General features: G+C 42.2%; 3 protein-coding genes and 1 long non-coding RNA gene across 10 annotated transcripts; 3 read left to right on the top strand and 1 right to left on the bottom strand.

Moving 5' to 3' along the window:
• The first annotated feature begins 9 nt into the window (after positions 1-9).
• On the top strand, positions 10-13,620 carry DAT (Sodium-dependent dopamine transporter). Of its 6 annotated transcripts, XM_043426084.1 has the most exons (13): positions 10-118; positions 758-1,024; positions 1,452-1,847; positions 3,184-3,357; positions 7,647-7,781; positions 8,471-8,789; positions 8,915-9,188; positions 9,880-9,983; positions 10,090-10,327; positions 10,403-10,531; positions 10,635-10,835; positions 10,937-11,104; positions 11,200-13,620. In XM_043426084.1, exons 4-13 carry the CDS (start codon positions 3,195-3,197, stop codon positions 11,416-11,418), a joined length of 1,950 nt encoding a protein of 649 aa, XP_043282019.1. In that variant the 5' UTR covers positions 10-118; positions 758-1,024; positions 1,452-1,847; positions 3,184-3,194; the 3' UTR covers positions 11,419-13,620. The 6 variants fall into 6 exon arrangements, with proteins under 6 accessions (XP_043282019.1, XP_043282020.1, XP_043282018.1 ...); XM_043426085.1 differs by lacking the exon at positions 10-118 and having other exon boundaries at positions 186-1,024; positions 1,456-1,847; XM_043426083.1 differs by lacking the exon at positions 10-118 and having other exon boundaries at positions 186-1,024.
• A 407-nt stretch (positions 13,621-14,027) lies between these two features.
• LOC122414632 (ankyrin repeat and MYND domain-containing protein 2) lies at positions 14,028-16,613 on the top strand. Its single transcript, XM_043426092.1, has 3 exons — positions 14,028-14,261; positions 14,450-14,824; positions 14,958-16,613. Exons 1-3 carry the CDS (start codon positions 14,034-14,036, stop codon positions 15,612-15,614), a joined length of 1,260 nt encoding a protein of 419 aa, XP_043282027.1. The 5' UTR covers positions 14,028-14,033; the 3' UTR covers positions 15,615-16,613.
• A 770-nt stretch (positions 16,614-17,383) lies between these two features.
• On the bottom strand, positions 17,384-17,947 carry LOC122414640 (uncharacterized). Its single transcript, XR_006261793.1, has 2 exons — positions 17,625-17,947; positions 17,384-17,555 (listed from the first exon to the last, which is right to left on the bottom strand). It is a non-coding gene; the product is annotated as an uncharacterized lncRNA (long non-coding RNA).
• A 45-nt stretch (positions 17,948-17,992) lies between these two features.
• Positions 17,993-21,355, top strand: LOC122414635 (phospholipase A1 member A-like). Of its 2 annotated transcripts, XM_043426097.1 has the most exons (3): positions 17,993-18,748; positions 18,836-19,257; positions 19,537-21,355. In XM_043426097.1, exons 2-3 carry the CDS (start codon positions 18,933-18,935, stop codon positions 20,265-20,267), a joined length of 1,056 nt encoding a protein of 351 aa, XP_043282032.1. In that variant the 5' UTR covers positions 17,993-18,748; positions 18,836-18,932; the 3' UTR covers positions 20,268-21,355. The 2 variants fall into 2 exon arrangements, with proteins under 2 accessions (XP_043282032.1, XP_043282031.1); XM_043426096.1 differs by having other exon boundaries at positions 17,993-19,257.
• The last annotated feature ends 94 nt before the right edge of the window (positions 21,356-21,449 follow it).

Genomic DNA, 21,449 nt, shown 5'->3' with positions numbered 1-21,449 from the left:
ATCTACTTGGACAGGATGCCAGCAGCTGTAATAATACACGATCGCGCACCCACGAAACGCGACTTTGTCACTCCACCATTGGAGGAAGCCCTCGGCCAACGAACGCTTGGGGAATTCGGTGCTTGTCGGGAGAAGCGCGAGATTATCAGAAATTTGAACGTTTCTGTTTCACCGAATACTTTCTGTTGGAGCAGCATTGTATTTCTATCACACTTTTCGAGCCAATTTTACTTTCGAAAATGTAACGTTTCCTTGGAAATTTCACATCGAGCGTTCGACACTCGTGACACTTTAACAAAGTCTTTGGAATTTCTGATTGAGTTTAGAAAAAAACTTGTAACGTTTAGCCGAGCACATCTAATCGTCACATTCGATCCATTCCGCAATAATCGATGAACGCGAATGTCACATCGTTTTACTTAATACTCGTGCAACGTAATTACTCCAATTTCAAAGCAAAATTGGCTCCATCATTTTTTTATATAAAAATAATCGAAACTCCATGAATTCGAGTCCCTCAAACTTAAAGTTTTAATTTACATCATTAGTACTGAAATAGTGTATAAACAATGAAAAGAGGCTGTTGTTATTGCAACGAACTTTGTAAATCGTAGAGGAAAATGTGCTGTTCCAAGAATTTTTAGTTGATGGAAAATTCCTTATATTCTGATTTATGTACATCGGTTCGATTGATCATTACAGATGAATATTATTCCTGCACAAATAAAAATTAATGGTTCTCGTTGATTGCTTACAGTTCCCGGTCGCGCGGAGGAGATTTGACGCGACGAAAGGATGGAAACGAGGAAGGCGAGGCGCGCGCGAGTGAGCTTCGAGCGGAATCGTCGATTGGTGGATTCGCCTCGACCATGTGACCGTGGCGGGTTATATATGGTTGGTGCGTCGCCACGCTCGTGTCATTTGCTCCATCAAGCCTCTTCTACGAGGACACGAATACCTGTTGAAAACAGTAGTCGAGCCTTGAAATCCGTCTCGAAGAGTAAAAGAGAAGAAAAAATCGCGAGTAAGTGTCGATCCGGCGAGTCGGTAGAATCTTTCAATCGAAATAAGACAGAACGTGGAATCTTCGCATATTTTGCGAGGCTCGCGTTCTCAATCGTTGAAATTCTCGTAATCGTTTATCGCCTCAATTACGTTCTATTCTAATCGATGAAAAAGAGATAAAAAAGACAAAAAGTTGCTCAAAGGTGCTCCTTAATAATACACCTCGTCAAGCAACAATCGTTTCCGGTCTTATTGCATAAATTACCATCGATTCGGAATCGTTGCAAGTTTCTCTCGATTAAACGTGCAATGCAGCGATAAGCAGTAGCGAAAAACCTGATTTCATTTCCGCGAATAACGACTCGAGGAATCGTATAATAAATTGAAGAAATATTGATTGAATGGAAAATCGTTAACGACTTTGTATTTTCATTTTCATTTGGTAGTTAGACATCGCAATGGCATCGAAAGTGAAGCAGCCAGGAAGCCTCCGAGGAGGATCCATAAAATGAGAATAAAAGGAAAATTTGAAGCGAAACGTTGCTTCTTGTTTTCGTATCTTCCTCGCGTAATATCGCTCGCGAAATTCGTATCACAGTGAAAAGCAACGAAGTCGGTAATAAAAAAAAAAACGAAAGGAAAAGATTCATCAAACGAGCGGTTATGGGTCTTAAGTACACGAGTTTCCGTAAAGTTGTGAAATTATCGAGAAGTCTTCGAGCCTCGACGGTGGAAGAAAAAGGGCTCTGTGCTCGCGAGCTCCATCAGTGCCCCGTTGTCTTTTCACCCCGTAACATCATCGCGAGGCGATTCTGTCATTAGTCACCACGAATCTTAACCTCGTGAGTATATTTACAAATTATCGAATGATTTTTACATGGCTTTTCATCCAGTGTCTTTCGCAGTCCATTCATTTATTTCGAATACTTCAAAACGTGGAAGCTCACTGAACCAATCAATTTTTTAATCGTTACCACTGAAATCATGTGCGAATTAAAATGGGAGTGAAGATAAGCCTGGGAGAGCAGCGAGGGTGTATTTCGCTCTGCGAGTAAACGGTCAATCGCTCAAAACATTAGTCAGCTTTGGTACAATGTTGAGAAGTTCAAGACTAACTCGAAAAAACAAAGTTTCATCGCTTTCCGTAACTTTAATAAACTTTCTCTCTGTCAAGTTCGTATTCTCTAAAGTTCACTCGCCATCAATACATTTTGAAGGTAAAACTCGAGAACGAGATGAAATTCAGTTAATTCTGATACGACTTTTCATAAAGACGGTTAAGAATCGGATTAAAAAATCGATGAAACCAGGGAATGAAATCGAACGAAAATAAAAAAAGTGCCTCGAGTTTTTTTCTCTCGTTATACAAGAGCGAGTCGATCGTACCAAATAATAATGAAGCTTCGATTTCTAATAAGAGGAGTTGAATCGTGCGTGTGACAGAAAAGCTCTCGTCGCGAAGTACTCGATAGCTTTACTCTCTGCCCCTTGTCCATCCTTCTCTCTCTCTCTCTCTCTCTCTGTCTCTCTTGCTTTGGGCTGGACAGCATCCATGTTGGACCATCAGAACGTATATCCCCTCCCATAAAATACCCCTCTGCTTGCCGAGATTTCATCCCTGGCGATCTGTGAATATCGCCTTTGAAATAATACCGTTTGATCGGTGCCCGTCAACGCTGCACAATGAGCTCGTTACAGGGGTGAAAAGGGGTCGGGGGCTCAAAGGGGGCGGACGCAATTCGAGAGTTGTGATGTGTGTTGAAGGGCTATCCATAACTTGTCGTTGTCCTCGTCGTACGTAATTTCACACCTATGAATTTACCCAATATCATGCATATCCATGCATTTCCTTTTTCTCTCGTACGTATGCACACACACACACACACACGTTTACTATGTTATCGATACATAAAAATATCTGGTTGAATCGATTTTTCATTATTTTCACTGATCATTCGTTTTTGGTAATTCTCGAGCTCGTAGTCATTTTGAAAATTCATTTTCCAGTAACGGAGTTTCGTTTTTTTATGAAATTGTTGCTTGGATGCTGCTTCTGCGAGTTTTTTTATTTTCATCTTCTCTCCATTCGTTTATTCTATTTCATTATGAAGTATCGCAATGAATATTGAATCGGACACAAAGGATGTTTTTAATGTGTTTTTTTTGTTGTTGATACAGGAAAATTCGAAATGACATCGATGGTAGTGAAGACGTCGAACAGCGTAGACGGGGACGGTGATCGTCGCGAGACTTGGTCAGGAAAAGTCGATTTCCTTCTTTCCGTCATCGGTTTTGCAGTCGATCTTGCAAACGTTTGGAGATTTCCGTATCTTTGTTATAAGAATGGGGGCGGTGAGTGTGACATTCGTGGATTCATGTTTCTCGAAAAAGGACGAATGCGAGTTTGTTTATTCGAGGGAAATAGAAAAACTACGATTTTTCGTGCTTTCAAAAAATTAGCTCGCGTCTCACCTTTTCCGGGGCGTTTAACAGATCAAATTTGATGCAATATACGGTGGCTAATGAAAACGTTCTAAATGAGAATTCCTGATTGGTATTTAGCGCCTGGAAACTCGCCTCGACGCAGCGACTCACGTTTTTTTCTAGCCAACCGTGTTTTCCTTTTTTTTCCTATTTATTTTTTGCAACGATTTAATCCCCGTAAATGACGAGTCGCGTAGCTCTCCCAGGATGAGAAATTTTCGGGATCGAGGAAACCTCAGCAAAGCATAATTCCCAACTGTGCAACGAATTAAACCGACCGAGGCAATGGAAAATGCTAATTGTCGGATTCCAGAAATCTCCCTCGAACAAATCGACACTGCAAATTGTTTTCTGCTGCATTTCTCTCTTCCCTCTTGCAATTTATTTTTCAAGAAACTAGACTCTCGCCTGGCAATAATTATCTCATCAACCGTCTGCGGTTTCAATTTAGGCCAACATTCAAAAATATTTCACGAAAATGACTTTCAATTTTCAGCGACTCGACGACGAATCACTTCTTCAATCGATGAAAATTCTCAGTCCAGAGGCGTGTGTCCCATTGAAAAAAACTTGCTCCAAGCCCTTTTTTAAGGGTGTTGCAAAGACGAAGGATCCGAGAAGATTTATGGAGCCGTGTTTCTACGGATGATGATGGAGAGGATGATAAAAGGGTGTCCCAAATAGGAAATCATATTTGATTAATGTAATTGAAAATTAGTGACCGATCTTGGCCTCTCAACACGTTTTGCTTTTGGCTTGACTTCCCATCGTCCCTCTTCCTCCATTGTATATTCGTATGGGTGTGTAAATGGTATTCAGAGGGGTGGAAACCCTGGCGTATATCTCACATGCGAAATATAAATATCTATAGTAGGAAGAGGAGCGAGATGGGAGGATAAATATGGGTGCGCATGGGCTGCTCTTGCAGCCTCTGTCAGTACGGAGCTTTAATTGTGTTAGCAGCCGCTTTTGAGAAGCTCCTGTATCACTGACAGTGGACTTTAATCATATTCCTACGGGACTTGATAGAGCAACTAATGGCATCGCACTCCTCTTACTCCTTCTACTCCTCTTCTCATTCTCTTCGAGAACGTTACTTCGCTTCAAATTTTCCAGAAGGAAAATACCCTCGTCCCCTCTCTCCTTTTTATTTCCCTTCGCTACCTTATTTCTCTCGTGTGAACTTCTATTCTGCACACATTTTTCCCGCAACTTGGACACTCCGTTGGAAGGATCCTCGGAGCAAGGATAATAAATTTTCTACATTTTTCACTCGTATCAGAATTCTTGCACAATTTTTTTCGAATTATTTTTGTGACTGGTCTCTCGAGGCGGTTGTATTTTTTGGCAAAGCACATCGCTCCCTGTGTGTAGCCGAAAAAACTCATTGAAATTTGTAAGAGAGTTGGAAAATTGAATATTTATTTATTTGTTTCTTTGTTACAAAGCACAGTCGCACGGAGTTCATTTGGGAAACGCCAAAGACCAAGCATCCGTTTACCAAAAGGAAGTTCCGCTTGGAATTGCCTTTTGATCGTATTTCTATTGAAGATGTAGAGGAAAAAGGAATTAAAGAGGAGGACTTTGTAGCTCGGGGCAAACGGGCTCAAAGGACAGAGCACGGGGAAAAGAGCTCAAGCGAGGAAATATCCGTTTCACTTGAGTTTAGAGCTGACTAATATTCCCGTTAGATTTCAAGATGCCCACACGTGTCTGTGTCACGAACTCGAATGAGAATGAGTTTGCAGCAACGAGGAATCAGCAGCTAAAACGTCGTGTGCAATTTTCGTCTCTCATCTTCGCATATCGAAGAGAATTGGCTGGCAACAAATTGGAGGAAAAACTCTTCGTTGATGCAAGAAAACGTGGAAGAGATTGCGAGGAATACAAATTTACGAGAGAGTAAAAAAATTCGTCGTTGTTCCAAAGAAAATCGAAATGGAAGACGAAATTAATCAAGAGACTCGACACACTCGAACATAATCCGCTCTGATGCGATTATCTCGTCACTGAGACCTCCGTCGTTCGCAACGTTACATTTTTCTTCGATGTCTCACTCAAGTGCCTGCAAAAATAATGCTGCTCCGTGTTCTTTCCTCGATCTGCTCTTGCGAGCCAGAGAGGAATCGAGAATTGGCTGAATAAAAAAAAACAGACTGGAAAAGCGTAGAAGGAGGTAACAGAAAAAAGAAAGAATGAGAGAGAGAGCGAGGGAGGGAGGGGAGGAGAGAAAAAAGTCGAAGCAAGAAGGAAAACCCTCCGCAGCGTAGAACATCGTTGAGAGACTGAACCTGTTGATCCCACAAAATCCGTATTATCCCTCGGATCGTTTCACTCTGGCCAAGTACTTTGGCCCCACTGTTCCCAGGTCCTTTTCCTTCCCCCAAGAAAGACAGCCTCCGATCGAATGAGTAATAATCATCGACAAAAATCCTAAATTTCCATTCGATTTTATCCCCTCGAATTCTCCTTATTTTGTGCAAAGCTAGACTCCTCACTGTGAACGAAATAATGCGGAAATTTATGCGATTCTCACGATTTTGAGGGACCCCTCGACGTTCCGAGCTCGTCTCGATTTCTCGTGCTCTCCTCCCAACCCAAATTCCAGTCTCATTTGCCTCGGAGCTACTACTAAGGATGGTTTACTGGGATATTGGCAAATTTGCCTATCGGAACATCGGGAAACAAGTGTGGTGCGAAAGCTCTATTTCGTGTTCAGGTGAATCGAGCGATTTATCAATTTGTGAGGAGCTCGTTATCCAAACGCTTGCTTATAAGTTCGTTAAACTTCGTGGCGAAACGATAGTTTGGATTTTCGATGATGCTCGAACGCGAAGGGCCTCGGTCTCTCGTGCTTTTCTCCTCTCAAAATTCATTTGAATATACTTTTGAAAAGCTGATAAAAAATTCTCTGAAAAAATCGTTAATCATTTGGGAGTTTACAATTTTCGACAGATCTTCGATGGTGGATCCACTGACGAAATTTTCGACTGTGGAGGAAGGTATACACAGGCAGATAAAAAAAATGAGTTATAGCGAGACAGAGTTGATTATCTGTATCACGTAGAAACGCACTTTCAAAAGTTCCTAATCGAATTATTTCCTTAAAAGCATTTGCAATGTGCTCTAAACGTTGGAGAATGGAGTTAGCCCACGGTCACCGCGCTTCCTACCCACTGGGCTTTTCAATCCCCTCCACGCTCTCCCCTTCCATACACGTACGTTCTTCGACACGCTGCAACGCGTCGTCGTACCCGAAATAAAGGAAGGAAATAAAAATGTAAAAAGAAAATTAATCGTTTCAACGCTCGAAGCCCGATGTGTTCGTGGGTCATTGGATTCTAATTCGAGTGCATGCGTTTACAGTGTTTTAATAAATAATCGATTGCTCTCTCTGAGACATCAATCATCAGTTTCGTGAAAAATCGAAGCTTCCCATTATCCCCATTGACTCGAGCATATTTATCGAAACACTTTGTAGAGCATCCTCCTTAATTCATTGTACTCTTATTTTCATTTTTTTTCTTTCTTCTTCTTCTTCTCATTCTTCAACGTTGAAACTACTTCGTTCAACTGCACAATTACCACAGCCTCTTGTCGCAACAATGGAGACTGCTGCTCTCGCTGTGCTCCGAGACGTGAGAGACGAAAAAGCTCTTTTTGCGACGCACACACTCATGCACACGTAGAAGTCTTGCCGCGAGAAGCTTTTCGTCACGGTTAAGAAGATTGCGCTCGATTACCCCACCCGACCATGGAAACTCAACGTAACAGCCGACGATCTGGTGTGGCACTTTAATGATCCGGACTCTCCTCATACCTTTCAACTCAACAGGATTTATGCTTTTACATTCTGCTCTTGATATCGAGACTCTCTTCTCTCTTTTTTTTTCTTCTTTGCCTGAACAATTCAGCGCCGTTTTAATTAGTTTTTTTTTTTTTATATTCGAAGAATAATGAATGGGGGAGTTGGGAAAATGTTTTTTGAAAATGATAAATGTTGGTGTCGATGCTCCCCAAAATATTGAGCATTTTTTCCATCTTGGACAAATTTTTCAGTCAATACTTCATTCGTATTATTTTCATATTGTATGAACAAATCGAAATCATTTGACAGAAATAAGAACGTTTTGAAAAATGATTTTTTTCTGTTGCAGGTGCGTTTCTCGTTCCCTACTGCATCATGCTCGTCGTCGGTGGAATTCCCTTGTTTTACATGGAGCTTGCTCTTGGACAGTTCAATCGAAAGGGAGCTATTACCTGCTGGGGACGTTTGGTTCCGCTCCTTAAAGGTGAACATCTCGATCGTGATGCCCGAGAAAAAAAGCACCCACTTTTTTTGAATTTTTTTTGTCCAGAGTGGGAATTAATGCAGCCACGATTGTTGAGAATCGTGAAATTCCTTCACTCTATATTTTCACTTTCGTGTTATACTCGAGAGTGATATTCTGACACGGTCATTGGTATTCCGGTCGCGAGAAATGGACCTCACTTAACTTTTCACTCGAGCACTTATCTCCATTGTCAATTCCGTTCTAGCGTGAAAACACTTTAAGGAGAGAGCGAGAGAGCGGATTCGAGAATCCGAAAGCTCGATCTGGCGCGTTCACTCAACGCTGAAAAGTGAGGACTGAGAGAGCAATCCTCGTGAAAAATGATGATGGAGACGCCAAGTGGCTCAACTTTCAATACCATTTTTATTACAATTTATCTTGTTTTATTCAACCCATAAAAATCGGTGTAATCATTTTTCCAGTTTTACAACAAAAGCATTTAAAATTTGACTTGCGTTTGGGAATCTTTCGATTTGCTTTCAAAATTGCCAGTTGATATTTGTAGTAGCTCAGTCAAAATGGGCTCTGAACGACAGAAATTCTAGTTGAACAAATATTTTCAAACGAAATCGCATCACGATTGGTATGAAAAATATTATTGGAAAGTCTGGCCCTTAAATAAGTCTAATGTATTGATCATTTCACAGGGATAGGATACGCAGTTGTTTTGATAGCGTTTTACGTCGACTTTTACTACAACGTGATAATAGCGTGGGCGCTGCGTTATTTTTTCGCATCCTTTACGAACATGTTACCTTGGACGACCTGTGGAAACTCATGGAACACGCCGCTCTGTCGGGAATTTGACGTGAATATTTCTTACGTCGATTCGAGCAGTTGGTCGATGGACGAGATGCCCTCGAACCGTAACCGTAGCCAGAGCGTTTTGGAGGCAATCGGTTTGAAGAACGTCGTTGAAGTTGACAACAGCACGAGATACACGAGCGCTGCTCAAGAATATTTCACGTAAGATTATTCCAAACAAACGATTTATTCTCCAAAGTTTCCTCTTACGTCATCCGCGTGTAAGCCTCAATTTTCTTCAGTAATAGTCCTCGTCTAAATCATTCGAAATTTACATTTGCACACAGCCGGTCCATTTTAGAGCTCCATCGAAGCTCCGGCCTTCACGACCTTGGTGCCATCAAATGGGACATTGCGATGTGTCTTCTCGTCGTCTATCTCATCTGCTATTTTTCACTGTGGAAAGGGATATCAACATCGGGCAAAGTCGTATGGTTTACAGCACTCTTTCCCTACGCCGTTCTACTCATTCTGCTCGTTCGGGGTGTCACTCTGCCTGGAAGTGCTCAGGGCATTAAGTACTACCTGAGCCCGAATTTCTCTGCGATTTCAAAGGCCGAGGTAACTTTTTACCCTCATTTTCGACTATTTCGCCCAACAGCGAGCTTTCTTTCGAGGGATTGGTGAGAAAAAATATTGTTTTCCACCCGGAATTTAACGAGTGATAATAAAAGGGGTGAACGCGAAGATATAAATGTTGCGGTCAACCGGGAGACGAATGGAAACAAGGGGAGGCAAGCCTCCGACATAATTCAAGAGATTATCTTTGGCTGAGAGAAAGAAAAGTAGAAATGGGGGGAAAAAAAAACACTACCGAGGGATAGGAAAAGAAGATGATAAATGGTGCAGGAGTGCGAGCTGGCTCGAGAGCGCGTTGACGACTCGCTGAGAATGGAAAATCTGTGTACCCGTCACATATAAACTGGCCATCAGAGATATCGGACTTGGTCTCACCATTTTCTCTCTTTTTCTCCTTTTATGTGACAGGCATTTTCATCACGTATACAAGCTCAATTCGAATGACTCCTCGTCACCTTAAACATCTTAGAACGATAAAGGATCGACTCCAATTTTTATTTGAACTGTTTTTCCACTCGATGAGCGACGATCATAGAATTTTCTTTTCTTTTTTGGCTTGGGAGTTTGAGGAATAATAAATTAAGGGAATAGAAAAAATGATGATACTCGTTCGATTCGTTAGGCTTGAAATTGTTACATTTTCTATTCTTCATTAGCATTTTTTTATTTGCAGGTTTGGGTCGATGCTGCGACTCAAGTATTTTTCTCATTGGGACCAGGTTTCGGAGTTTTGCTTGCGTACGCGAGCTACAACAAATACCACAACAACGTTTACAAGCGAGTATTCGTTATAATTATGAAAAAAATCGGATTGTTTGTAATTACGACGCGATCGTAATTAATTGGGAAAAGATAACGAATGAGGAATAAACGACTTTTTCAGGGACGCTTTATTAACGAGCGTGATAAACAGCGCGACTTCGTTCGTCGCCGGATTTGTAATATTCTCGGTGCTCGGATACATGGCTCACGCGAGTGGACGATCGATCGAGGACGTTGCGACCGAAGGACCAGGCCTCGTTTTCATAGTCTATCCGGCAGCTATTGCAACCATGCCAGGATCCATTTTTTGGGCACTCATTTTTTTCATGATGCTACTGACTCTTGGTCTCGACAGTTCGGTACGTAGAGAAAAGTGAAAAACGTGAAAATTTCCTTCCCGAGAGGTTTGGTCGTTGAAAATAATCGCGTTTCAGTTCGGAGGATCCGAAGCCATAATCACAGCACTCAGCGATGAATTCCCTCTGATTGGTAATCACCGGGAAATTTTCGTGGCTTGTCTCTTCACTCTCTACTTCGTTGTTGGTTTGGCTTCGTGTTCCCAAGTGAGTGGAATTTTATGAGATTCACTTCAGGAAATGAGTATACTCGCAAAAACGACCTTAAGAACTCAGGCTTTGATGAACATCGCTCGATTACTCTTCACAGGGCGGTTTTTATTTCTTCCACCTGTTGGATCGTTACGCAGCTGGTTATTCGATGCTCTTCGCTGTGCTTGCTGAAGCGATTGCAGTCAGTTGGATCTACGGAGCCGATAGATTTTGCGCTGACATTAAAGACATGATTGGCTTCTCACCTGGCTTATATTGGCGTGTCTGTTGGAAATTTGTGGCGCCAATATTCATCATGGTGAGACTTTAGAAGCGTTTTATTTCTGCTAAAATTTCATTAAGAATTATTCGCTCGTGGAGAAAGGAGTAATCGAGGTTTTCAAAAACGAATTTCCACAGTTCATTATTGTTTACGGATTAATGGGATATCAGCCGCTGACATACGAGGATTACGTTTATCCGTTTTGGGCGAACGTTCTCGGCTGGATGATCGCGTCCTCGTCAATCGCGATGATCCCTGGAATTGCGATTTACAAAATAATCGTAACGCCCGGCAACTTTTTCCAAGTAAAATGAAACGCTCATTGCTGTTCGTCAATTCGGAGCGGGAAACCAGCGCGAATTATAGAAAAGAGCTTAACGAACTTGCACTTTTGTTTCAGAGGATGAAAATTCTGACAACCCCTTGGAGAGACACCGTCCAAGGAACGACGAGAACGAACATCAGCTCGGTGGCGAATGGAGCAGTGCGAAAGAGTTTTATCGACGAGGGAACCGAATTCATGGACCCGAATGATCCTCAAGCCGAAATGATGAAAGAACAGACCGAAGTTATGCTCCAATCGGGAGAAGATTGTGATCCACCCCCGGAACCGGTCTAGGACAACGGCACAATCGTCATCGTGCGTGGTGCAAGATTTCGAGTTTATCTCTGTTAGGTCGTAACTCGAAAACCGAAGAAAACAAGATCAGCCAAAAAAAAGCATCTTAACGAGGTTACTGAGAGTCAAACCTCGTCGAATTCTTCAAATTTTCCACCCCCGAGTGGTAGTAGTTCGAATTTTGTTTTTCGCAACTCGAAAACAATTCTAGTCGCTTATACAAAAAGATTTCAGAGGCCCGCACGATATTTTATTTCAATGTAGAGACAGAATTTGCACGTTAATTATTTTTATCTATTTCTTATTGTCTCGCGATTTTAACGATTTTGTAAATAGTCGTGTTCCGCAAAGAAATAATATTTAAACGAAAGAAAACATGGCGAATCCAGTTTGGCATGTCGCGATAGCATTCTTTCGGGCGTTGATAGGTCATTTTTTTTGTAAGCTAAATAATAAAAGCAACAATGAATACAATTAACGAAAGGACGGGGAAAGGATTAAAATCCTGCGTCTCTTTAGGTTCGAAGCTTTAGTAGGTGAGAGCTCACCGCTGCTGAATATTAGCGCGTTTATAAAACGGTATTAATCAGTTATACGAAACGCTGGCGTTTGCAACAAAATAAGAAATACGTGTATATTGAAGTATCCCTAATAGCGTTTTAAAAAATCAATCGACGCAATTCATTTTTTCGTTTGAGAAATGAAAGACAAACATGGTCGTTACTGGAACGAAAATGGTCATTTTAGTACCTACTGACGATTCAAAGCGGTCATCGCAAGGTTGACGTAGAGAAAACGTGGATTTGCTCGAATACTTTCTTTCGCTCTCTAAAATCCAAGAACTAACGTACCCATAGAAATAAAATTGATTCACCGTGTGCTTGGGATGTTAGAATTTTAATAACAACTCTTGCAATAAATAGTGAAAATTTATTAATTGAGAAGAAAGTTTAATGAATTAGTTGTTTAATTGAAATATCTGTGGCGCTTAGCCAAAGTCTAATCGACCTGGTTGTCAATATTGACGCCCAAGATTTTCTTTGTGCTTGTTTCATTAGCCAGGTCAATTTAGAACGCATCGCCCGTTTACATGAAAAAACAGTTGCACTGCTGCCAGGAAGTACAGAAATTCGGCTCTGTTTAGAAATTCACTTTAGCCAAACAAAACTTGAAAAAAAAAGTAAAAAGTTTATTTCAAACCAATTCGAAATTCGCTTCTGTGAAGAATAAGTTTTACAATAGAAAAAAAGATTCCAATGCCAGAGTGTAAAAAAACCTTTGAAATCATTCGAATACCAATGTTTCTCAACTTTCTGATGGTAGTGCTGACGCACAGTGTGTCAAGACCAACAGCGATGAGTCTGAATCTGCCTTCAGCACCGAATTCCGAGTCGACAAGTCTTTCAATACTGTTCTATCAGTTTGTTGGACCAACCCTGTAGAGAATCTAATTTCTTGTCGACAAGCTTCAACTTCAATAATAAAAGAAAACATTGCTAAGCTTTTCCACTCGAAATTCGGTCCTGAGCCTCATATTATATTCAAAACTACTGGTCGTAACATTCTGTAAAATATATATCGTACAGATAAATATATATAAATTGTGTATATTTTGTACATCGCATCTGAGCTGCCGCCACAGCCATAGGTCGCAGTTCAGGCCTTGTTGATAATACGTATATCAATTAGGAGAAAGAATTGTTATTAAGAATTGAAAAAAAAATTGTGGAAATCTAGAAGCCAAAGGATAAGTATACTATTAACACGTTAAAATGAACCAAGGTGTGCAAGAAAAGGGAATCTCCGTTGGGATGGAATATTTTAGTTTGGAGAATTGGAGATAACTGCACGGTTTGCTCATCTCCGATTTTCGTTGATCTACGAAATCAAATATGTAGGATATACATACAGTTTATATTGAATGTTGTCTTGTTTTATTAATCTTTGCAGCGTTAGTAATACGATAATGCTTGTCCAAGAGCCATATTGGATAGGTATTTTTTTGCGAAATGCTGAATTTTGAAAAATCTATTGACCGTTTGTTCTTGCTTTTTTTTTTATTGCTCTTTTATCGGAGTGAATATACACAGTGATACGCGTGATTTTCGAAGAACGACTAATATGAACGTCCTTCACTCCGTTTTTCGCAAGTATTTAAATACGTATTCACGTTCTCTTTTAATAAAAAAGTAACAACTGAAATCGCATGTTTTTTCTTGCTTTCTTCATCCCAAAACCGTTCACAATCAGCAAAAATAAATGATAACCGCAATAATTACAAGATCATATTCAAACGATTTGATAAATTGATATACAATTGGCATGGAAAAAGGATGAAAAATATAATGAAAAAGGGAAGAAAACAATGTCACAATAATAAACATATGTGCATCCGCCCGGCTGAGCGGATTGGAGCATTGAGTCTATCTGTAAGATCGATCGAGTACAAAACGAACAAAGTGTGAGCTTCCCCTGATTACCGCTGCTCGAAAAGTAGCGCTTCCAAACAGGCGCTGTTGTATTACTACCACATTATACTCCTACGCCATCGGAAAATCTCTCCCCCATACCCGATAAATAAATATATAGGGCACCCACACATCTATAAATATAAAATGCAGATCGAGACAGAGAAAAACAACATGGCGCCAGCAGCGGACAACATGACGGACTTGCAGAAAGATATTTTTGCGAAAATAAACAATAATGAGGCGGCTGAACTAAAAGTTTTGTTGGCTGCAAACCGGTCGAAAGTTGATTTTGTTGATGAGAATGGAATGAGTCCTCTTCAGCACGCATCTTACAAAGGAAATAAAGAAATTGTGCAGATGCTTCTTGACCAGGTATGTTCCGTTCTCTGCTTGTTTACTTTGCGCACGTATATTGTTGTCATATATTGTTGAGTCTAAAATTTATGTCGTTCATCAATTTGAACCTGATCAATTCTACGAGTAAATGATTCTCATTTTCTCTGTCAAATATTTCTTCCAAAATTTGATAATTTCGATAAGAAATTTTTTTTCGTTGCCAGGGTGCCGATGTAAACGTTTGCCACCATGAAAATGGTTACACAGCACTTCACTTTGCCGCTCTAGGTGGCAATGCAGAAATATGTTATCTCCTTATGTCCCACGGAGCCAAACTCACCACCAATAGCATCGGTCGCACACCAGCACAAATGGCTGCCTTTGTCGGCAACCACAAATGCGTCGCTACCATCAACAATTACATTCCCAAAGCGGATATTGATTATTACATCAAGCCGCAAGGCTTGCAGACCGAGCCGATGCTTCCTCCTCACCTGGCCGATTCTTTCCACAAATTCACCATGCAGGTCAACGTCCATCCGGTCAGGGTTCTTATGAATCTTCAAAAGTGTCCCGGACTCTTGGAAAATGCCAGCAAGGTTGGTCGATGCACCAAAATAGTGTTATTTTCGCCTTTTTTTAACAATTTCTCCAGCTTGTGATTAGCAATTTTATCTTGGTTAGAAAAAGTTAAAAAAATGTTTGTCTGATTTACCATTTTTTCGTTTACAGATCCAAAAAGTACTGGAAGCAATGAGGAATCGGGAGATGCAACGAGGCACCGATATGAATGAAATAATGGCTTTCAAGTATCATTACTTGAGTTGTATTATCGGACACGTGATAAAGTGTCAAAAGCATCAAGAAGCGATGAAAGCAGAAAAGAACGAAACAGAAAAGACGACGGAGGATGGAGACGAGAAGAAAAGCATGGATCCGGTGGAGCTAATGGTGCGTAGGGTTTTAAAGTGCAATAAAAGTGTTAAGCGTCAGCCGGAATATCAGGAAGCTCTGGTGCGAGAAGCGGTTCGAGATTTTCCGTTCATCAAGAGCGCGATATTTCGTCAAATGGTAGCAACATTAGCGAGCAGCGATCCACCATCAGCAGTGTCGGTCGTCTCGGCGGCGATAAACGGGCAGCGTGGTTTCGTCGACAACTCACAAGTCTGCGTTACCTGCGGCGAGGACAAAGCAACAAAAAAATGCAGCAAGTGCAAAGCCGTCCAGTACTGCGATCGCGAGTGCCAAAGACTCCATTGGTTTTTGCATAAAAAAGCTTGCGACAGACTTCGACAGAGCACAGGGTCGGCCGCGAAGATAACGGAGGCGGACAGAGCGGAAATAAGCAATGCTGTTGCCTCGGGAATTCAAAATTTAGCAGTCAAATAAAATCCTCGCCATCTTCCAATCGTCCTTTCGAGGTATTATTGAGCATTTATGAGGATCATTCGTTGCAAACTTCCTCGTAAACTTCTCCGGTGACATTCTTTCGTCTGTGTTTTTATTCTCCTCCCCGAAACACTGTTTCCACTTTATTTTCTTTTTATTTATTGTGTAAATAGATGTTCTTTCTATTAGAAAAACTGATGATGTGTCCTGTAAATGTTTGACTAAACTTAAATAAGACAGCGAATCTTGTTGATGGACCGATATCTTCAATTCTCAAGAACTTACAAACGTCTCACAATTAAAAGTGTTCCTTCCGCGAGGCGAAATGACTATTCAAATTGTTATAGGCGATACAAAGCGTCTATCTAACTGCCAATGACGTTGACTTTAAAAAACATCGCTCTGTCATCCATTATTCGAAGAGAGAGTGAGAGAGAAACGGTGAAAATGAAACGAAATAATCTTCTGAGAACGAGACAAAAAATTTTAGAGTACCGCAGTACACTACAACGATTTTCCTTATTATTGGACGAGTACTTTTAATGAGGCATGTACATTTAGGAGCAGCAATAAGAATGAAAAACCATTTTTTTCGGTGAGCTCACGAAGCAATTGAAGTTTAGTACTCTCGTCCGTTTTCCTTCATCTCATTATCGGCGGAACGCCTCCGATAGTTTAAGGAAAAAAATGAATATTGAAATTTTACCGTTCCAAGAGTTATGACCTCCAGAGCGAACTCGTTTAGTTTCAGTTTTTTTTTTTCAAACTGTCTCATTTTTTCGTAAAATTTTTTTTATTTGTTAAAAAATATTGTTACTTTGCTGTGTACAGAACCGCTTGTAAAACAAAGTTCATTGCAAAACATTACAATTTTGTAAGAAAAATAGTTCCTCGTTGATTCGCCGCCATACCTCGATCATTACTTCGAATAAATATTTAAGCAATGATGACAAAAGTTATGATGATAATATACAAAAATATAATAATTATTATCTCCGACTATTGTCGACGTCGCATTATTTCAAGTGGATGTACAATCTCTCGAGTATGCAATAATCTCGACGGTTGTATCATGAATTCTCTTCATTTCTTCCGCTCGCCTGCCCATTGTAGTTTCGTAACCGCGGAAAAATATTGCGTCGCCTATACCAAGGTGAATAACTCTGACGATTGTGACTCGTGATCCATCAATTCATATTTAACGCATAATTTAACAATAAAAGAATGCTCGTCGAAGAAAAAAAGATGCCGAACGACGACGAGCTCTCGCAGGCGCCATTGCGAAATAGTCACGTCAACGTCGTTGGATTGAATCTTGTCGCGATCGTGAGTTGCTCTGCCTCGCACGTTACATACAAATGCATTTTTTTACTCGCTCGTTCGTTGGCGATGAATCAAGAAAAGTTCACACTTTCGTGTTATCACTTTTTGTTGTTGTTTAATCGTCGAAATGCTTTCATCGAATTCGCACAATTTTTAGCACATTAATTATTCCGTTTTTTGGGGAACAAAAAAAAATATTTTTTTTATACCAGTTTCTCATCGGAATTCGTAATTTCAACTGCGACAGGTGAAAACAACAAAAATGGTTCCGTTGCAACGATGGGAAATTCGACGCTCTCAATTTCTCTCGATTTTATTCGACTTCGCTCATGTGCTAATTCCGACTAGTCCCAGGTGTACGCTCCTCTTATTTTTGGAAGCAATAATTTCACCCAAAATCGCTGTTCTCTTTCTTGGTTATTTGGAACGTTGGAGGTATTTCCGTATTTGGTAAACCGTGCTAATAGCTCGATTAAGAAACGATGCGCTTTGAAGTTTCGTGTGAAGGGGGGTGGACCTCATTAAAATCTCATCAATTTTTACCGTTAAGGAGCTTTCGGTCGGATAATGGACTTCAAATTAGCACGTGACGCTCGCCGAGGAAACGTACGTTCGAATCTATTCGGGGGCATCGCTTGATAATAAAAGTGTTATGAGCTCCAGAGAAGATAAAAAAAAAAGACAAACCATAGTCGTGGAGTGTGAAGTAAGATTTGGTTATGTCACTGGAAGAGTGTAAGTGAACTCGTACACGTAATCTCGAACGCTGACTGGCGAATAAACGAAGTGACAGATTTTCTACGATTCGTCGAAATGAAACAAAATAATAATAAATACGAATAACTTTCACCGAGAGAAGCATTTGTTCATAAAAAGGAACAAGTTGCACACCGGCGGGTTGAAGAACGACGAAACACTCAAAATGTGCTAAACTTTCACTGTAAACAGTAAACAAAGGAGGGCGTTCGGTGACGCTGGCTCCGCTCTGCTGTGCAAGCGCACGAAAATAAACAGAGGATGGGAGTGGAATGAGGAATTGAGAGAAAAAGAAAAATACACACACTTATTTTGACGATCGCGGTGAAGTGAAACTCTTCGGTTAGCAGGTCGAAAGCACACCGGGTACATTCGAGTCACGAATCCTTCAAACGTATTTTATCCTCGTATTTTCTTCAAGATATCCGAGTGATTTAGTTTCGATTATTATTTCGAAGAATCGTGAAGCGTTCTGAAATGTTTCGTCTTTTCGGAATAACCCGCGATTTAATCGACTCAACGAGTTCAACGTTCGGCCGATCGGGCGTCAACTCGCCAGTGCCACCGGATCGCGTCGCGATTTCTCGTACTTTTTTTCTTTTCGAAATAATTCCGTTGAAAAAAGCGTATAATTGTATTCGTTGCCCATGGCCTCGAGAATCAGCAGAACGAGACGACTTTACGTAACGCGTTATTCCCGCGATGACCGCGCATAGAAAGTACAAACCTAAGGAGCGCGTCGCTATTTTATTAGCTTTGTTCAAATAATAACCGTTTTATTGATCGTCCATTCCAAGTCGGAGAGCTTCGAATCCCAAAGAAAACGTTACGTGCGACCGACCACCGTGCTTGCGGAAAGTTTTTGAGAGAGCTGAGCGCAGAGCGAGGTATACTTTCGTAAGATTTTTGGCCGAGAATTTGAGGAAAAAAATGAAAATAATCGAACGGAAAAGAGCTAATGAGCGAGGCAAAGTGATATTCGGGGGAATGCTGTGGAAGGCGATGGTAGGGGAGTGAGGAACGGTACATCTAACGCGGAGGAACCATTCGAAACGGTATACGCGATCGTGTCCCCCACGAGAGATTCGAGCAGTCTTGTTCGAGCCGCGACGAGTCACAAAGTATCTTTTTTGTTGATTCAGTCGTTCAATTGGCGTAAGAGTGATCGGAAGTGCGGCTGCGTATCGAGAGTGCAGTTTTCAAGTTTTTTTCGATTTTCTTCTTCCGAGAGAACTCGAAATGTCGAATTCGGGGATGAGTATCCGCATCGCCCTCGGCCTGCTCCTGCTCGTTATTCGTCCGGCAAGAAACGAAGCAGCGAGGACTTCCGGCCGCGGGCCCATCCAGGACGCGATTCAGAGCGGCGCAGCAGCCGAATACAACAAAGACGATTGCACTTGGAGGCGTGGAAACGATCGCGACTCCTGCCCGGACCCGGATGTCCACGTCTACCTCTATACTCCGGGTCGACCGAAACGCCCCCTCGACTCCCGGCAATCCGACTGGCTCCGCAAGGACTACGAACCTACCCGAGAAAATATTATTCTCATCCACGGCTACGCAGGTGTGTTTTAACTCGTTATTTTCAAAAAAATCACTCCTTCATGATTTTGCGGATTTTGTGCACGCTGCCAAAATTTTTCTTCCGAGTCCGCGTAGTCGTGACGCTGAACTTCGCAACGTCGGAGACGAACGAAACGACGTAAAAAAAAAAAACTCTCCAACGAAATCCCAGTAATTCTCAAATTTCGTTTTTTCCCCCAAATTCAAATATTTCCCTAATTTCCCGACGAATTTCACGTTCCTCGGGATGGTTATTTGAAAAAACTGTGTACGATTCCAGGCGGGGATGACACGCTCCCGATCTCGGTGCTGCGCGACGCTTACATGAGAAACGGAAGTTACAACGTGTTCCTGGTCGACTGGGGAGGCTTGAGCGCAGCGCCGTGTTATCCAGCCGCAGTGTCGAATCTGCGGCCAGTCGCTCGTTGCTTGGCGGGGACATTGACGGTGCTGCGGCACCTGGGCCTGCCGATCGGAAGGACGACTTGCGTGGGTCACTCCCTGGGGGCGCACTTGTGCGGAATAATGGCGAATTATTTGCTCTTCCGAATGCACAGGATAGTCGGTTTGGACCCGGCGAGGCCGCTGGTCCGTCCGGGCCTGGTGAACCGTTTGGACAGCGGGGACGCCGATTTCGTCGAGGTCATTCACACGAACGCCGGTTACTACGGGGAGATGGGTCGCGTCGGGCACGTCGACGTTTGCGTAAACGGGGGAAAGCTCCAGCCCTTCTGCGAGAACAGGCCGAACGACCAGCTGTGCAGTCACGTTTGGGCGGTTTGCTACATGGCGCAGAGCGTCGATGGAGGCGACAGGAAGATGATGGCGGAGCCCTGCTCGAGGCGCTGCCCCTCCGGACCCCGGATCAGCCCCCGAGCGGGCGAAGTCCTCCTCGTCGGGCAGCACACGCCTGACCACGCTCGAGGATCCTTTTGCTACACGAGCTACGATCCACCTTATTGTCCGAAGTACGACCCGGATGGACGTGGCGACGATAAGTGCTGCTTGTAGAATCCAAACGCGGTGGGAGCGGCGGAGCCCGAGGGGGAGGAGAAGCAGGGAAAAAAGACGAGAGGAAACAACGTGACGGGACACTCGAGCCACCTCATTCGTATGCGAGGCGCGTGCACGCCTGCGAGTCTCGATAGAAACACTCGTTTGGCATCGGAATCGGTAGCGATCGACGCACCGTTAACCGATCTCAATAAATTTATTATCTTCTTTTTATACGCTCATCTTTGAGTGCGTTAACGAAGCCTGTTACGTCGCACAACGGTCTCGTCGCCGATGGACGATCATTTTCATTCCTCTCATCCGCTTAGTCGCTTCAATCTGCCATATTTGTTGGCACCCTCATTCGGAACGAGTGCCATAAACTTGACATTTGTATTGAATATTTATTATTATAGAAGATTCTCCATTATTTGCCGATTCTCACCGAAAGAAATCACTGTTGCACGCGCTCCCGGGGGCTCGCGTTCGTCTGTTTTTTCAAGCGCAGTAAAACGCTGCAAAGACAGCTCTCAACTCGACGATCACACTAAATTGTACACCGGCGACTCGCGGCCCTTTAAAAAGTCTCGTTTCAAGAGCAAACGGCGAGGAGAGCAAGTCTGCGCGTCTGAAAAAACAGAGAAATATACAAGAGCACGGGAAAATCGGAGGAGTCGATGGAAAAGCAAAACACGTGTAGCTACTACTGCTAATCGCTCGTTTCTGGCTCCCGCTCGGCCGCTCCTTTTTCCTCCCCCAGTTTCCTGTCTCCTGCCGTCACTTCAACCTCTTCGAGACTCTCGTCGCGTGTTTATACCCTGTGTATTATACGTATAACAAAAAAGACAGCCAGACATCGCCACTCCAAAGGGCCTCGGGTGCGGAGATCGAGCCACTAAAATGCGAGAAACGAGTGGAGCCAAAGCTCCGATAGAAAAAGTCCAAAATTCATTTATCCGAATATTTATTGTTACGAAAGTTCGTATAAAAATGAAAGGAAAAGTATCTTAAATAACGATTCGAGGCTGACAGAAACGCCGATTTCTTAACCACTAAAATAGCGTTTTTATGTGTAAACTAGAAAAATAGAGGAATATTTTGATGAATATTTACAAATATTTCTTACAAGGCACGTCGAGCAAGGCACTCTCAAAAACTTTGGAAACGTCTTAACGCGTCTACAGTTAAATAATCCTTTTC

This window comes from Venturia canescens, chromosome 8, assembly GCF_019457755.1.
Source record: "Venturia canescens isolate UGA chromosome 8, ASM1945775v1, whole genome shotgun sequence".
NCBI lineage: Eukaryota > Metazoa > Arthropoda > Insecta > Hymenoptera > Ichneumonidae > Venturia > Venturia canescens.
Note: the sequence above shows the minus strand (reverse complement) of the source record. Positions and strands in the feature narration are given on the sequence as shown.

Bases quoted from the DNA above. Each gene is read 5' to 3' on its own strand.
- DAT (XM_043426084.1), top strand. From the start codon at position 3,195: ATGACATCGATGGTAGTGAAGACGTCGAACAGCGTAGACGGGGACGGT. The intron at 3,358-7,646 runs GTGAGTGTGACA...TTTCTGTTGCAG, and splicing joins TTGTTATAAGAATGGGGGCG to GTGCGTTTCTCGTTCCCTAC. The intron at 9,984-10,089 runs GCGAGTATTCGT...CGACTTTTTCAG, and splicing joins TACCACAACAACGTTTACAA to GGACGCTTTATTAACGAGCG.
- LOC122414632 (XM_043426092.1), top strand. From the start codon at position 14,034: ATGCAGATCGAGACAGAGAAAAACAACATGGCGCCAGCAGCGGACAAC. The intron at 14,262-14,449 runs GTATGTTCCGTT...TTTCGTTGCCAG, and splicing joins TGCAGATGCTTCTTGACCAG to GGTGCCGATGTAAACGTTTG. The intron at 14,825-14,957 runs GTTGGTCGATGC...TTTCGTTTACAG, and splicing joins TCTTGGAAAATGCCAGCAAG to ATCCAAAAAGTACTGGAAGC.
- LOC122414635 (XM_043426097.1), top strand. From the start codon at position 18,933: ATGTCGAATTCGGGGATGAGTATCCGCATCGCCCTCGGCCTGCTCCTG. The intron at 19,258-19,536 runs GTGTGTTTTAAC...GTACGATTCCAG, and splicing joins TCTCATCCACGGCTACGCAG to GCGGGGATGACACGCTCCCG.